Source organism: Pristiophorus japonicus, chromosome 1 (assembly GCF_044704955.1).
Source record: "Pristiophorus japonicus isolate sPriJap1 chromosome 1, sPriJap1.hap1, whole genome shotgun sequence".
In the NCBI taxonomy this organism is placed as follows: domain Eukaryota; kingdom Metazoa; phylum Chordata; class Chondrichthyes; family Pristiophoridae; genus Pristiophorus; species Pristiophorus japonicus.
In genome coordinates, this window is record NC_091977.1 from 27,882,564 (window position 1) to 27,900,587 (window position 18,024).

General features: G+C 42.2%; 1 protein-coding gene across 1 annotated transcript in view; it reads right to left on the bottom strand.

The window, feature by feature from the left end:
• fbxo8 (F-box protein 8) overlaps positions 1-18,024 on the bottom strand; it is an 85,199-nt gene that overhangs the window by 2,024 nt on the left and 65,151 nt on the right. The window contains exons 4-5 of the mRNA XM_070896176.1: positions 12,237-12,355; positions 4,753-4,949 (exon numbers count right to left, since the gene is read on the bottom strand). Coding sequence (XP_070752277.1) covers positions 4,753-4,949; positions 12,237-12,355 — 316 coding nt within the window. The remainder of the gene's footprint in view (positions 1-4,752; positions 4,950-12,236; positions 12,356-18,024) is intronic.

The window sequence follows — 18,024 nt, forward strand, 5'->3', positions numbered from 1 at the left end:
AAACCCAACTGGTTCAAAAATATCCTTTCGGGAAGGAAATCTGCCGTCCTTATCCGGTCTGGCCTATATGTGACTCCAGACCCACAGCAATGTGGTTGACTCTTAACTGCCCTCTGAAATGGCCATTCCGTTGTACCAAACCACTAAGACAAAGTCAGCACTGTGGGAGTGCCTTAACCACACGGACTGCAATGATTCAATACTTTGCATCTGTTTTCACAAAGGAAAGGGGCAATGCAGATACTGCTATCAATGAGGAGTGTGAAATTCTGAATGAAATAAACATAGTGAGAGAGGAGGTATTAATGGGTTTAGCAGCTTTGAAAGTCCCCAGGCCTGGATGAAATGCATCCCAGGCTGTTGAGTGAAGCAAAAAAGAGGAAAAAGCAGAGGCCTTGACCATCATTTTCCAGTCCTCTTTGGATTCAGGCAGGGTGCCGGAGGACTGCTAATGTGGTACCTTTGTTTAAGAAGGGAGAAAGGGATAGGCCGAGTAATTACAGGCATGTCAGCCTAACCTCAGTGGTGGGTAAATTATTGGAAAAAATCCTGAAGGATAGGATAAATATACATTTAGAAAGGCAAGGATTAATCAGGGACAGTCAGCATGGATTTGTTAAGGGAAGGTCGTGTCTGACTAACCTGATTGAATTTTTTGAAGAGGTAACCTGGAGGGTTGATGAGGGTAGTACATACAACGTAGTGTATATGGACTTTAGCAAAGCTTTTGATAAGGTCCCACATGGCAGATTAGTCACGAAGGTAAAAGCCCATGGGATCCAGGGCAAAGTGGCAAGTTGGATCCAAAATTGGCTTTTAAATAGGAAGCAAATGGTAATGATTGATGGATGTTTCCAGTGGGGTTCCGCAGGGCTCAGTACTGGGTCCCTTGCTTTTTGTGGTATACATCAATGATCTAGATTTGAATATAGGGGGTATGATTAAGAAATTTGCAGATGACACTAAAATTGGCTGTGTGGTTGATAATGAAGAGGAAAGTCATGGACTGCAGGAGGATATCAATCTACTGGTCAGGTGGGCAGAGCAGTGGCAAATGGAAGTTAATTCGGAGAAGTGTGAGGTAATGCACTTTGGGAGGGCTAATAAGGAAAGGGTATACACATTAAACTGTAGGCCACTTAGAAGTGTAGATGAACAAAGGGACCTTGGAGTGCTTGTCCACAGGTCCCTGAAAGTGGCAGGCCAGGTGGATAAGGTGGTTAAGAAGAAATACGAAATGTTTGCCTTTATTGGCCGAGGCATAGAATACAAGAGCACGGAGGTTATGCTTAAATTGTATAATACACTGGTTAGGCCACAGCTGGAATACTGCATGCAGTTCTGGTCTCTGTATTATAGGAAGGATGTGATTGCACTGGAGAGGGTACAGAGGAGATTTACGAGGATGCTGCTATGAGGACAGATTGGATAGGCTTGATTTGTTCTCCTTGGAATAGAGGAGGCTGAGGGGAGACCTCATTGAGGTATATAAAATTGAGGGGCCTGGATATAGTGGAAAGCAAGAGTCTATTTCCCTTGTTGGAGGGGTCAAATACGAGGGGGCATAGGTTTAAGGTGGTTGGTGGAAGGTTTAGAGGGGATTTGAGTGGAAGCTTCTTCATGCAGAGGGTTGTGAGGGTCTGGAACTCACTGCCTGGAAGTGTGGTGGAGGCAAAAACCCTCACCACATTTAAAAGGTGCTTAGATGGGCACTTGAAGTGCCATAACCAGGGTTACGGACCTAGAGCTGATAAGTGGGATTAGACTGGATAACCTCTTGTTGGCTGGCACAAATATGATGGTAAGTACTTCAGGGAATCTAATACGGCCAGAATAATCTCCTGGCGTAGTTTCGATCGCCTGGATGGGTTGGAGAGAAATTTTCCCAGAATTCTTTTCCCCAATTGTCCCGTCCCGTGGACGAATAAATTTTTAAAAAGTGACTAAAAGTTTGTCCGAAAAGGTAGGTCTTACGGAGTGTCTTAGAGGAGGAGAGAGAGAGAGAGATAGAGAGGCGGAGAGGTTTCGGGAGGAAATTCAAGAGCTTAGGCAGCTAAGGGCGTAATATATGAGATGTTATAAAGTGTTTTAAATAAACACTACAGGACAGATTCCACTCTCCCAGTGGGGAGCAATGCTCTCAAGGAAGGTATTGCGGAAAATCAAGGGTTCACAGTGCGTGGTTTTACATTGAACCTTTTAGTGCGCAGAATGTCTACAGAAGGCGGCCATTAGGCCCATCATGCTTGCCCTGGCTCTTTGAATGAGCTAGCCATTTAGTCCCACTCCATTCACCTTTTCCCATAGCCCTGAAAGTTTTCCCTTGATTAAAATCTTAAAAGAAAACGTAAGTAACAATACATAATGTGACCCATGGTATGGAAATTTTCTATATAACAGTCACCACACTCCAAAGGTAATTCATTATGTGAAGTGCTTTGAGACATTCCAAGGTGCTACATAAACACAAGTATCTATATTTCTTTAATTTAAAAAAATATATTATCACAGGTGGCTTGAAATAATGGCATAAGCTAAAGGGATAATGTTCAAGCCGTTTAGCATAATTGGAACCCCGAAAAGCATCAAATTCAGGGCCATAGATGGAAAAGCTGAATGCCTAATGAAAGGTGAGGGCAACTGTCCTTAACGTCAAGGCAGCACTCAACCAAATATGTCACCAAGGAACCTAGCAAAGCTGAGGTCAATGTGGGTCAAAGGGAAAACCCTCTAGTGGCCGGAGCCATACTTGACATACAGGAAGAGAGTCGAGGTTGCCAGAGGCCAATCTTTGCAGCCCCAGGACATCCATACAGGAGTTTGTCAGGACAGCGTCATCAGCTCAAACATCTTCAGATGCCTCATCAATGATCTTCCTGCCATCATCAGGCTCGAAGTGGGGCTGTTTGCTGACGAGCCCACAGTGTCCAGCTCCATTCATAACTTCTCGGACATTAAATAGCTCATGTCAGCCTCCAGTCGGAACCTGGACAACATCCTGGACTGATGACTGGCAGGCAAACTTCATTCCATAAAAAATCATTCTAACCTGCGATACAATTCATAACATGCATCAGGAGTTCTTGCAACAGGCATTATTCTATTTTTGTAACCTATTTTTAAAAAAGAACTGCTAGTAAACGTCATGGCAGATTAATGCCGTGGTTTGAACTATTGCGATACAGAAAATGTAAATAGAATTAAAAGCACTGTATCCAGTGCGGCATTAAACTTTCTGGGCTGACTTGACAGAAATTACAATGCATAAATAGGCCATTCGGCTCAACTGGTCTATGCCGGTGTTTATTCTCCTCATGAGATTTTGAAACTCAAAATATTGCTTAGCCCAGAATCTGAACATCGTTTCTCAAGTTTACTCTGATGAAATTATTAGATTAATGCCATGCCAGTGTTAGACATTGTAGGTTTAATCAATAAATTATTTCTTTTAAAAACTCTGCTATTACATTAGTAATGGTACTACTTGGCTCTGTTGCCAACGAATTAGTCCTATGACTTCAGTTGAGCTGACAGCTTATGCCTTCTAGTCCTTCCACATGAAGGGCAGAATTTTCTGAGGTTGGGCAAAGCACTCACGCTGCCCCGATAAGCTGCCCATGGTGTGCGAGGTCCCACTGGTGGCCTGGAGCCTCAGAAAATTCTATCCATATTCCCTACGTATTTAACTGCTCATTGGTGCTCACTCTTACTAATTTAAGTTGACAGAGTATATTCATGGTGAAGATGTTATACTCTAAACACCAAATTGCAATTAGTCCGTTCTTTGGGTTTCAGACTTGCAGTTTAATTTAGAAGACGATAACAAACTTGATTTAATGGCGCTACTGCCACACTTGCATTGACGTGTAGGAATTCTGGTTGCACATTGCCAGACAAATGGTAACATAAATCCAGATCTAAGTCCTGATTAGGTTTCAGAACATATGGAAGTGTAGTAGTGTAAAAACCCTCACATCGGTTGAGCTTTATATTGTGTGCAACCGGTGGGCACTTTCACAAGCCCTTTATAAATTTACTTCAGGATCTTTTGAATGTTGCGTGGACAACAAAGCGGCACTCCCCATCGGTACCTGCAAACCGTGAAATATTTACCTGGAGGGAGCTTTCCTCCACAACTGCAGAGTTCTGAGCCCAACACACATGAGCAGAGCTCTCTCCTAAGTGGCAACACAACCTGGCTGTTGGCAACTGACTGGTTAGTGCAGTGTAAGCACAGAGTAAGAATCAGATTACACATTGGAGCTGTCTATGTAGTTGGTTATTTAGCATGATTTGTGCCACTATTGGTATACATTGAACACTCTATAAAATAGTATAACTTGCTTTACCCTACTTCCTTATGATAAATAAATACTTCAGCAAATGCTGATTAAATTGTCAGAAAGCTTAATCACTCTTAACTCTGTCCTGGAAAAATATACATGCATCATGCTCAGTTTCTCCAATAAGGCGCAGTTTAACAAAGTAAAGCAGAAGCTCGACTGCCTTTTCCTACTTTCTGAGATTGCAAAATGTCAACTGCATCCTGCACTCTTGCGCATTCTTTTCTTTCATTAACGAACTGCTGGGCCAGATTCCAAAAACACTCAGGAGCTGCAACGAGCTGAAGAGATCATGTTTATACAATCTCTGCAGGAATTCAAGCCAAATTCTTTGGCCCCGGCCTTTGCAAACGCCTGCTGCCACTCTACAGGTTAGGATAGGTTGTAAAAGGTCAAAGGAGGTTATTACCTGGGCTCAGGCCAATCTCTCTGGTCACGGCGGGGTTACAAGCACAGAATCGGTGTGAGAATTTGGTGATTAGAGTTTCCAGGTACTCGCCGCGTTCTTCAGGAGCGTGGATGTGCCGAAAGAACTCTCTTAGTGCATTAGGTAGGAACTGGTTGCTGAAATTGTGCAGCTTCACAAGCTCATCTAACACGTCCCTCCTGGAGAAAGTAAAGGTTTGCAGCGATAAGAAAAACATTCTATCAATCACAAAGCTTTTGTGATTTAGGGTCACTAAAGTAAATTATATATACCTCTGTCAGCTCAGACAATCGCTGACATCAGGACTGGAGAGCTATCTAGTTGAGTTAGCAAAAAAAGAGATGCTCAGCGAGAGAAATTAAGGTAGAGGAAGCAGAAGAGGTAGTGTAGACAGAAGGCGAGGGAAGCTCTTAAGTGTGTGCAGAATTACTGCTGAAGTAACTGAAGGCAGGAATAAGAGTAGACCATTCAGACCCCTCAAGCCTGTAGCACCATACAATTAGATCATGGCTGATCTGTATCTTAATTCCATCTACCCGCCTGGGTTCCGAAACCCTCAACACCCTTGCCGAACAAAAATCTATCAATCTTAGTTTCAAAATTTTAAACTGGCCTAGCCTCAATAGTTTTTTTTTTGGGGGGGTGGGGGGGGGGGGGGAGGTGGGTAAAGGAGTTTCAGATTTCCACTCCCATTTGTGTGAAGAAGTGCTTCCTGATGTTACCCCAAACAGCCTAGCTTTAACTTTAAGGTTATGCCCCCTTGTTCTTGTAATGTCTGTAAGCTTGTAATATTTGCAGCTCCACACTGTGGATGTGGACATATTGTGTACTGCAAGTGCAGAGTTAATAATAAACAGAACCAGGCAGATTTCCAGAGGCTTCCGAGAGAGCTGCCTGCCATGTTAGGAGCTGTGTGTGCTGTGCTCTGTGAATATATCACATTTGGCGATTGAGATGGGATTTTTCGGATGATTTAAATTTTGTTGGTGAAGGATTTAGCCAGCCGACAGAGCGACTTTGGAAGTTTCTGTCTTTGGGAAAAAGCTACAAAATCCGAGGTAAAATACAGCACACGGTGTGAACAGCTAGAGATTAAAATAGCAGATGTAATCAGACATTTGGGGGAATATAGACACGACTGGGAACATTTTAAAGCGTACGTGGATCAGTTTGAAATGTATTTCACTGTAAATAACATAATCGAAGTTCCAGGCAATGCAGTCCAGAACTGGACTGTGTGGAACGTAAGAAAACTATCTTCTTATCGGAGGCGGGTCTGGCATTATACGAAACCCTTGTAAATCTGCTTGTGCCTGACGAGCCAAAGGACTCAACGCTTAAAGAGATTTTAACGAAGCTGGAACAGCACTATAACCCCAAAAAGTGTGAAATTGTTGAAAGCTATCGTTTCGGGATTCAGAATCAAAAGGCTGATGAAAGTATCAGTGATTACATCGTAGTATTAAAGAAGCTGTCGATACACTGTAATTTTGGAAACTTTCAAAACCGCACATTACGGGATTGTTTTGTTTGTGGGGTGAAAAATGATGCGATCAGAAGGAAGTTATTGACGACGGAAGACTTGACTTTTGAGATTGCTTGTCAGACAGCGAGGTCGATGGGCATGGCCGAACAATATTCCCGAGAATTAAATAATGATTATGGTCGTCAGTCAACCGAGGTAAATCACCTGCAGGTTCAACGTAAAAGACGGTGGGGGCCCAAAGTCTCAAAAACTGGAAATTCTAACAGAACGTCAAAGTCGTGCTTTTGGTGCCTGGGACAACACATTGCTCAAAGTTGTCCATATGTGAAGGCAGAGTGTTACTTCTGCAGGAAAACTGGGCATCTTGCGAAGGCATGCCGACCAAAGCTATGAGCCCAGCGTTCAAAGCTATGAGTAGAAATCCCAAGAGACTACATAGCATGGAAGAAGAACAACAGGACGAGGAGATGTTAGAGTTACACGTCATTAGGAGCACGAGGTTAATGGACAGCGATTCGGAAAGCATCAAAATCCACACAGATGTTGCGGGATTCAAGATACCAATGGAAATTGACACGGGTGCATCCGTGAATGTAGTACCGGAGTCACTATATCGCGACAAATTGCGTGATTTTCAACTGGAGAAATCCAAGATAGAGCTGAAAGGCTACTCGGGAGAGAAAATTCCTGTGAAAGGTCGTATCACCGTACCGGTGAAATATAAAGATCAATTTCAGAACTTGCCTTTAATAGTAGTGCAAGGAGACAAGCCTGCCTTACTAGGAAGAAATTGATTGAGCTCACTGAAGCTGGATTGGAGTAAGATTTTCTGTGTGGAAGTGAGATTTTCATCAACAGATGAGGTTATCAAGAAGTATCCGAAGGTGTTCTGCGAAGCGGGCAGTCCGACCCAAGGCTTCAAGGCGAGTGTCAGGGTACAGAAGGACACTAAATCGGTTTACTACAAGCCATGTTCCATACCATATGCATTCAAGGAGAAAGTTGAACAAGAATTCCAAAGACTAGAGACTGAGAACATTATTTGTAAGATAGATCGATGTAATTGGGCTACACCCACTGTTGTTGTACCCAAGTCCGATGGCAAGGTAAGATTGTGTGGTGATTATAAAGTAACCGTAAACCAGGCTCTAGAGGGTAATGTCCCCAATATATTGCCGAATATAGATTTGTTCACAACACTAACAGGTGGTCAGATCTTCTCAAAACTGGATCTTACAAATACCTACTTACAGCTTGAACTAGATGAGAAGTCCAAGTCATGTTTGGCTATAAATACTCATCTAGGCCTATATCAATTTAATAGGCTATCGTTTGGAGTGTCTTCCGCCCCTGCCATATTCCAAGGGGTGATGAACTAGATTTTGCAAGGTTTTGAAGGGGTAGTATGTTATTTAGATGACATACTAATTTCAGCACCAAATGGGCAAATTCTTAATAACATATTGAATGAAGTCCTCAAATGGCTAGCGAAGCACAGAATACGAGTGTCTGCTCGTAAGTGTGAGTTATTTAAAAACTCAGCGGAGTACTTAGGGTACAGAGTAGACAAAGATGGTTTACATCCAACCATGGAAAAATTGGATGCAATCAGAAATGCACCCACTCCCAGGAATGTCACTGAATTTCGTTCATTCTTGGGTCTTTTGAACTATTATGGGAAGTTCCTACCAAATTTGGCTACAGTATTACATCCACTGAATGAAATTTTGAAAAAACAGGTCCATTGGAAGTGGTCAAAAGAATGCGATATAGCATTCAAGGAGTGTAAAAACAAATTGGTAGAGAGCACCATGTTAGTTCACTATGACATATCTAAGGAGATTAAGCTAGCATGTGATGCCTCTCCGTATGGAGTTGGGGCAGTAATCTCTCATGTATTAAGTAGTGGGGAGGAGAGACCAACTGCTATTGCTTCATGCATTCTCAGTGCCAGTGAGAGTAATTATGTGCAAATTGAAAGGGAAGCTTTGACATTAATTTTTGGGGTCAAGAAGTTTCACAAATACTTGTATGGTCGTAAGTTTACCATCGTTACGGACCATAAGCCCCTAACAGCAATCTTTCATCCAAAGTCCCCAGTTCCAACATTAGCTGCAGCCCGAATGCAGAGATGGGCTTTGATTTTGTCAGCATATTCATATGATATTGAATACAGACGATCAGCTAATCACAGTAATGCTGATGCAATGTCTAGATTGCCTTCCTCATCCCAAGTTACACCCGATAGGAAAGAAGTGCTTTATTTTTCATACATTGATGAACTGTCAGTCACAGCTGAAGAGATTGGTAGAGCAACCAAACGTGACCCAGTGATGTCAAAGGTGTATGAGTATATTGCAAATGGATGGCCAAACCAGGTAACAGACAAAGATACACATCCGTTCTTCATTCGTAGGAATGAATTATCAGTCAATAAAGATTGTATCATGTGGGGTGCAAGAGTGGTTATACCAAATAAATTCAGGTCCTAATTATTAGGAGACCTCCGTGACCAGCACCTGGGAATGTGCTTGACCAAGAGTTTTGCACGCAGTTATTTATGGTGGCCAGGTCTTGATAAAGATATAGAGTACATCGTGAGTCAGTTTACGACATGTCAATCGGTAAGCACACAACCACCATCAGTACCATTACAGCCACGGAAATGGCCTTCCAGGGTGTGGCAAAGGCGACATATTGATTTTGCTGAGTTAGAAGGACAACAATTGTTCATTGTGATTGATAGCCATTCAAAGTGGGTTGAGGTGTTTCCAATGTGGAAAATAATAACAAGTAAAACATTGGACATTTTGCAAAAATTATTTTCTTCATTTGGCCTCCCTGAAGAAATTGTTTCGGATAATGGACCACAATTTTATTCAGAAGAATCTGCACAATTCACAAGCAAAAATGGTGTGAAACATACCAAGGTTCCACCATACCATCCTGCTTCGAATGGTGCAACAGAGCGCACTGTACAAATTGTAAAACGTGCCCTCATAAAACAAATGTTAGATCCAAATCCAAAGAAACGACAATTGTCATTGGATCACAAATTGTCTAATTTTTTGATTACATATCGAAATACTCCTCGTACAACTACTAGTAGAACACCAGCAGAGTTGTTTTCAAACGACAGCCACAAACCAGATTCTTGTTGTTAAAGCCAAATTTGACACAGTCTGTAGAAGAGACACAATTAAGACAGAAAGAGAATCATGATAGAGGTAGAGTAAAAGAGAGAAGTGTGAAATTAAACCAGAAGGTGAGAGTGAAGAACCATCACCATAAATGGGTAAAGTGGTTACCAGGAAGAGTGGTGAAAATATGTGGTCCTCGCACATATTTGGTAAAGATGTTTGATAATGGACAGGTTAGGTTTGTTCATATTGATCATATTTTATCTACAGACATGGAAGGAGTTGAAGGTGGGAATGATTCAATTATTTCTGACTCATTAGATAGTGTTGATACACCAGTAGCAAATCCTAAATCCAATGTATTGGAAACAAATCCAGGAGAGAATCAGAATGAAAGTCTGAGTCCGAGTCAGGAAAACAAAGAGCCTGAAGTTAGAGTGAGTTCAAATGAAAATCAAGGAAATTCCGTGGAGGAAAACGTTCCTCAGGATGAGCCTCGAATGAGTGTGAAATCGACACCATGTTTGGAAGGTTCTGTTCGAGAACGAAGGTATGCTCTTCGAAACAGAAAACAAGTGGTAAAGTTAAATTTGTAAATATGGAAAAAAATAAGTTTATATCCTGTGTTATGTATAAACATGAAAGTTATGTATGATGTTTGTTATGATGGCTTCTTCATTAAGGAGGGAGAAGTGTAATGTCTGTAAGCTTGTAATGTTTGTAACTCCACACTGTGGATGTGGACGTATTGTGTACTGCAACTGCAGGGTTAATAATAAACAAAACCAGGCAGATTTCCGGAGGCTTCCGAGAGAGCTGCCTGCCATGTTAGGAGCTGTGTGTGCTGTGCTCTGTGAATATATCACAGTTCTGAATTCCCCCACCAGAGGAAAGAGTTTCTCTTTCAGGAGCCGCAGTGGTGAAAGAGCTCCATTATAAGAGAAGAGGAGCAGAGAGGAGTATAAGAATTTCAGAGGTACCATTCCGCTAGCGTGTCAAGGGAGGTCTTTGCGACAGTGCTCCTGAATGGGAAGCAGGGATACACTGATAGAAGGCCGTATGTGGATGTGTTGATCAGATGCTCACACAGAGATAAAAAGCACCAGGATTGTGGGGAAAAAAAACCCTGCAGATTTGTTTGGCAAACTTTAAGTAGGCGTGTCAGTGTCAAACAAAATGGTGTTTGTGAACATTGTAGAGCAACTGAGAAAGCCAAAAGTGCGAAAGATAATGCATGAGGGAAGAAGTGATTGACAGGAATATGGCAGAATGATTCGAAGTGAAAATACAAGACTTTCAGGGCTGCATCTACTCAATGCTGTAGTGGACTGGATCATGAATAGGGCAAAGCAGACACACTAAAGGCAGAAAGCTAAAAGATGTAAAAGGAAGACTAGAACCGTTTAAGGGACTCAAAATATACAACATACTCTCAATGCATGAAAAAAGTACAGAAGAACGAAGGAATACTGAAGAGAATGGCTACTGATGTGAAGGAGGTGAAGGTGGTGAAAGAGGTCGTGTAACCTGGCAACAGGAGAAGTAAGAAAGTGAAGATATGAAGTGCTTTAACCATTAGTATTTATTGATGTACTGTGGAAGACCAGTCTGGATGGCAAGAGACATATCAATGGATATGGAAGAGAGAGTGTATAAAGCTCATGCCCAATCAACATTTCAATATGGTGCAGAGAGCTGGGCGTTGACGATGGTATAGAACCAGAGGTTGGATGCTTTTGGCATGTACTGTGCGAGGAAGCTTCTGGGTATCAGCTGGGAACATAAAGTGACCAAGGCTGAAGGGGTGAGTGGTTTGTGCGCAACAGGGCTCGTTAAGGTGAAATATTGAAAGATAGGAGAGTGTTTATTATATGACTAAGGTTCAAAATGCTCAGGAAGAATGGGTCTCAGTTGGGAAAAGACCATGTCAAAAGCCAATGCTGCAATGATGAGACTATGCATGGGAATATTTGAATGGAAGAGTGACGATGGGCAGGCCGCTTATGGAGATGGCACACATTACTGTAATATTCACCCAAACAACAAAATCAAACAAAACTTTATAAATTAAAAGAAACTTTGTACTCACTACATTTTCCTTCCTCACCCCCATTATTTCTTAATCCAATTTACAATCCCTTTATTATTGTAATTAGCAGTTCAGCATTACAATATGGGAGCTGAAACCTAAAAACTGGCAAGACAAGTAATTTCCCACGGGTCTGTCTTACATCTATGGTTGAAAAGGTCATCTAAACCCACCCAAAGCCTCAATGAATTTATCCCACGAGGCGCTGAGCCATACAGACCAAGAACATTCCAGATTCAATCCCTGGTGCTGAGACAGTCAATGGTCGGGTGCTACAAAATGGTCTCAGTATGCCATACAGACCAGGAACGTTCCAACTGCTGAAATGTTGCTCTTAACACGAAAATAAACCAGGGTTTCTTCTCCCGACTGGTGTTGAGCAATTCTTCCCTCAGTCTTTCCTCATAACTTAGTCCTTTAATACTAGGGATCAGCCTCACGATTCTTTAAAAGTGAATTAATTCCCAGGATGGAGGAGTCGCCGGCAAGGTCGGCATTTATTGTCCATCCCTTGTTGCCTCGAGGTGGTGGTGGGCCTTCTTCTTGAACCACTGCAGTACAGCGCTTTGATACAAATCAGTGACTTGCTAGGCTACTTCAGGGAGCAATTAACAGTCAAGAGCACTGGTGTGAGACTGGAGTCACATATAGGCCAGAACGGGTACCCACTCTAATCTATATGTGACTCCTAGCACACATTACTCTGAATATCCTCTGGTTTTGGGATCAGATAGATTTATAAGAATGTTACCTGTCATCTAAATAAATTCGAAGTTTCTTCCAATTTAGTGTTCTTGTGTAGAAAATAAACTTTGCAATTTCCTTCGGAACATTGTCCAGAATGCCTTTGCGAAAAATGTAGCCTATTCCCTATAAGGAAATACATATTCTGTAATATGTGTTTAAACATTTATAAAACTGCTGAAATGTTGCTCTTAACATGATAAATAAACATTCCCTAAAAGCGGTGGAGTTCTTTGCCAGCATCATTTACAAATTAAGCACATCAAACGAGCAGAGAGCTGTAGGTAGGCTCTGTGAATTTACACCTTCGAGGCTGCTTGGAGCCTGTAGCACTCATCATCCTGAACTTCCCTGTCCACATAATAAAGATTAGTAAAAGCTTGCAAATTAGGCAGTTTCCTTATCGATAGCCTCTGCGCATTCACCCAGGCTATTACCACTGCATAAATAGAGTGCACAGATGAAGATGATCAAATGCTATGTGGAACATGATGGCTTTTGAACTGTGGGAACCATGAAAATATCATGCCAAGGAAGGCAAATGTCAGAAATGAGAAATATAAAGTTATATAAATCGCTGTGGGAAAATTCTAACTTGGGCCACAAGTAGAAATACATTTTTTTTCTGGCTATCAACTTGGCACAGTGGTGGCACTCACACCTCTGGGTTCAAGCCCACTCCTGCACATAATCTAAGCTGACATTTCAGTGCTGTACTCGGGAAATGCTGGGGCCCCGATTTTAACAGCAGGTAGATTCCCCGCTCAGACCTGAGTTAAAATTACAGTCAGGTCTCATGTTGTCATTGGGCACAACACGTACATATAAAGAGGGACTCTGTTGGCTCAGGGTGCGTGTCCTTGCTGCATGCTCAGGAGAGCAAGTTAATATGGCAGATGTTGTGATTGTGGCGGCTTTCGGACAGGTAAGACCTGGGGCGATTTTAACTGCCCTCCCGCCAGGTTTCTGCTAAGCGAGTAAGGTTAAAATCGCCCCCAATAAACCGCGATCCCGTCTGCCTGTTCAGGTGGATGTAAAAGATCTCATGGAACTTTTTCATAGATTGGTAGGGAGTTCTTTCGGTGTTCTGGCAGACATTTATCCCTCAAACACCACCACCAAAAGAGATTAACTGGGTATTCAGCCCTTTGTCATTTGTGAAACCTTGCTGTGCACAAATTGGCTGCTGTATCAGCTCAAAGAACAAGTGACTATCCTTCAAAAATAATTAATTGCCTCTAAAGCACTTGGGATATTCCGAGGAGGTGGAAAGCGCTATATAAATGCAAGGTCTCCTTCTTAGGTGCTTGCAACAACCATCAGCACGCTTCTCAATTCCTCAAAAGGACCTACTGTGCTCATCAAGAAATGTTTGAAGAACCTTGTTTTGTTCAAGTCTCAGATCCAGAATGAAAAAAAGAACTTCAGTTCATTTTTAAAACTGCAGACAGCACATGCAAAATCTGGCTGGTTGGCAGCCAGGGCTGCTGTCTTTCCTACTTTTTTTTTTCCATTTTAATCCCAAAAGAGTAACTCCAGCCTAGTCAAAAAAACAACTTTCATTCAGAATAGGGAGTCAGGAGTGGACAAAGCCTGAATTGGGGAAAAAAAAAACATGTTTTAACACTGGGGAAGGTTGAACAGGTTGGGCCTATACTCATTGGAGTTTAGAAGAATGAGAGGTGATCTTATTGATACGTATGAGAGGTGATCTTATTGATATGTATAAGATTCTGAGGGGGCTCGACAAGGTAGATGAAGAGAGGATGTTTCCCCTCATGGGGGAATCTAGAACTAGGGGGCATAGTTTCAAAATAAGGGGTCTCCCATTTAAAACCGAGATGAGGAGGAGTTTCTTCTCTCAGAGGGTTGTAAATCTGTGGCATTTACTGCCCCAGAGAGCTGTGGAGGCTGGGTCTTGAATATATTTAAAGCAGAGATAGACAGATTTTTGAGTGATCAGGGAATAAAGGGTTTTGAGGAGCGGGCAGGGAAGTGGAACCTAGTTCATGATCAGATCAGCCATGATCATATTGAATGGCGGAGCAGGCTCGAGGGGTCAGATGGCCTACTCTTGCTCCTATTTCTTATGTTCTTATTTAACACTGAGAAATCTTTGCACCAGGAAAATGTAAAATAATTCTGGGTGGCTGTCATTATGATGTTATGGTGTTTAAGAAAAAGCAATCAGGTACTACATGATGATGTCAGAAGCTGTGCAGGCTGAATGGGCTGTGGAACAGCAATATGTACAACAACTTATATTTATATAGCGCCTTTAATGCAGTGAAATGTCCCAAGGCGCTTCACAGGAGTATTAGGAGACAAAAAAATTGATACTGAGCCGCATAAGGAGAAATTAGAGAAAGTTTGGTTCAAGAGGTATGTTTTAAGGAGCGTCTTGAAGGAGGAACGAGAGGTGGAGAGGTGGAGAGGTTTAGACAGGGAATTCCAGAGCTTGGGGTCTAGGCAACAGAAGGCACCAATGGTTGAGTGATTATAATCAAGAGGGCAGAATTAGAAGAGTGCAGACATCTCGGTGGCAGGGGAGGGGTTGTGAGGCTGGAGGAGATTACAGAGATAGGGAGGGAGGGGGCGAGGTCACGGAGGGATTTGAAAACAAAGATGAGAATTTTGAAATCGAGGTGTTGCTTAACGGGGAGCGAGCACAGGAGTGATGGGCGAGTGGGACTTGTCATCGCCAGCTCGACCATTTTTGTTTCATCCAGTATTTAAAAAGCAAAACAAAATGGCCATCACAATTGTTGAACTTTCCTTTCCTTGATTACCAGCTCACCCACAGCTTTAGCTTCGTTAGGGCACACATAATTGAGAAGGATTTTTGTTTTTGATATCCTCTGTTCCATGCCTCAAATGGGAAGGAAATCATTTATGGACCAAATTTGGATCTATGGAATAAGCAAAAGTCTTCAAGTGGACTGGCATTTCTATTCAGGAATATGATGAAGGATGCTATATTGGCTACTGCATGGGCCTTGCCTAATTTGGGTTAAAGCTATCCTTTGAAGGATCAGGATACCAAGACACAACATGGAATACAAACCACTGCCCTAAAACTCTAAGTAAATCCTTGTCCTTAAATATTGCACAGCTGTGTTTGTGAATGTCTTCTTTAGAGATAATAGGAGGCACAGGTTCATGCGCACACAAGATTTTTAAACTTCAGGTTAGCTGGAACTGGGTGCTATGGTTCTCTACCCGTTTAAATTCACAGGACTGCAAAGTCCAAAACTAAATCAGATAAAAATCAAAATTATTACAATAGTTCTTGCCACAGCTTTTAGCACCGCTGCAATTTCTGATGAACAGCAATCTGAACGCTCCAGCCCAGGTACTGTACTGCTCCACTTGTGAATCCATTCTAGCCACTTTGCAAGCAAGTAGCTTAATTTCTTATCCGAGTGTCCTTTCATATGATGAAGGCATACTCTGCTGTTCACGCCTACTATATACTGTGCAGCTTGTTGTGGCTGTGATACAGGGCACATAGTGTATGATCGGGGCATCTTAACTGGCATTATCCACACAAAGCCATTTCAGCATCGAGTAACGTACCACTAATTTAGCCCATTAATATGAACCAGTATTTCTTTCTGACAGTTAAAGAATGAAGCTATTTTCAGTGGCTAACCATTCCTGCCCTGCCCAAACAGTAGCAGCAGTAAGGAATGTAAAAATAAATCCACTTCATTCAACAGTCTGTAGTAAACCTCAAACCTCCAATGGCACAACTGTCTCATTTCGGAAAAGTACTACTTAGGAGTTGTTTACCCACATGTTAATGGCTCATGAATCCAACTGACCCAGTTCCAATGCTTCCTGGTTGAGTGGTTCCTTGGCATCATTGTGTAACCCTGGAGGTCACTGCCTTTGGCTGGGGTGGGAGCCAGGTAAAGGACAAAGGCATAAAGCCAGAGACAAGATGAAATGAGTCTGCTTCTGTACCAAAGTATCAGGCCTTTGAACGTATTGCTAGTTCTCCTTTTCGGTGTCCCTTTAACCTAATGCACAGTTGCTTCACACCAATGGGAAACTTGCATGGATGTTGTGGTGAATCCCAAATCCACAAACAAGAAAGGTCGCTGACTGAAATCATGCGCATTTAAATTTCTGTAGTGCCTATTGCTTCACTTTTCTCATGCTTAATCGTTACAATGAAAGGTATTGTCTTTGTTCGGTGGGGTGGGGGGTGGCAGAGATTTGTGTGTTAAGTAGACCTCAGCATGATCGTTCTTTGTACTTTTCTTCACCTGAGGAAGCTGCTGTTGCTTTACATCTCTGGAAGTGTGACAGAAACAAAGCTACGAAATTCTGGTTGACAGTTAAGTACTGACTGTGGCGTACAATCCTAGAGCAAGATTTCATTTAGTCAACAGTGATTTTACATTGGGACTCAGCACAAGTCTACAGAGAATTACCACACACAACATCTGATTTCCAGAGGGAACAATACATTATGGTCAGTGGCAAAGTACGTCATGGGGGTAAGGTGTCAAATTGCACCAATCCAAAAAATTATTTCAAGGGTTGCATAGGATTACAAAGGATATACAGCACAGAAACAGGCCATTCGGCCCAACCAGTCCATGCCAGTAGTCAAGCATTTTTGATCTCTTGGCTGTACAGCTTAACTTGTTCAGTGGTATATGCCATCATACCAAATTTATCTAATTTCCATAATTCTTCAGATACAACTTTATAAAAGCTGCATATGGAGTATGAACACATCTCAAACCTCTTAGGAGCATAATTATGCACCACTCCTAGTTCGAGGGAAAAAACCTTTTTAAGCCATAAACTGTATAATAAATGAATGGTGAAACATTTATTACAAGAGCTGAAATGCATTTAGACTGCTATTTTTATGATGTAAATGTTTATTCAGCATAAACTGGTACTTTAAATGGCATAAATTAAATCAAAACACAGTTTAAAAGAAATATTGTTTCAGTTATATAATACAGACTACATTTATTGTAGCACTTTCTGCACATCGTTGCTATTAATATTTGGTTAACTTGATAGTACAAGATTATGTCTACCAAGAACATTTGCTTAATGAACTTAGCACCGGGAACAATCCCTGTTGCAGGATGGGCAGGCCTTAGGCACACCTGATAAGAACATAAGAATGTAAAAAAATAGAAGCAGGAGTAGGCCATTCGGCCCCTCGAGTCTGCTCCACCATTCAATAACATCATGGCTGATCCTCTACCTCAACTCCACTTTCCTGCACTGTCCCCATATCCCTCGATTCCCTGAATAATCAAAAATCTATCTCTCTCTGTCTTGAATATACTTAACGACTAAGCCTCCACATCTCTCTGGGGTAGAGAATTCCAAAGATTCACCACCCTCTGAGTGAATAAATTTCTCCTCCTCTCAGTCCTAAATGGCCGACCCCTTATTCTGAGACTGTGACCCCTGGTTCTAGACTCCCCAGTCAAGGGAAACATCCTCCATCCATCTACCCAGATATTGGGTTTCAGGCCTCATTTCCATGTAAGGCATTCCCAGGCAAAGAGGATTTACATTTTTGGTCGCTCAGTCGCCGGCAGGTAGGTGGTGAGAGGAGGGAAAGCAATTGGGAGGGAGAGGGAGATCGGAAGTGCGATCCAGATTGGGTCAAACAAGGGTTGGCAACAATCTTCGGCATTGCAGTGAATCCCAGAGGAACACTCCTGCACCTCTTGGCTCCAGCAGGCGCTTTACGGACCTCTGGTTAGACCGGCGCGCAGATTTCCTGGCCCGTTCAGGGCAGCCCAATTTTGCAA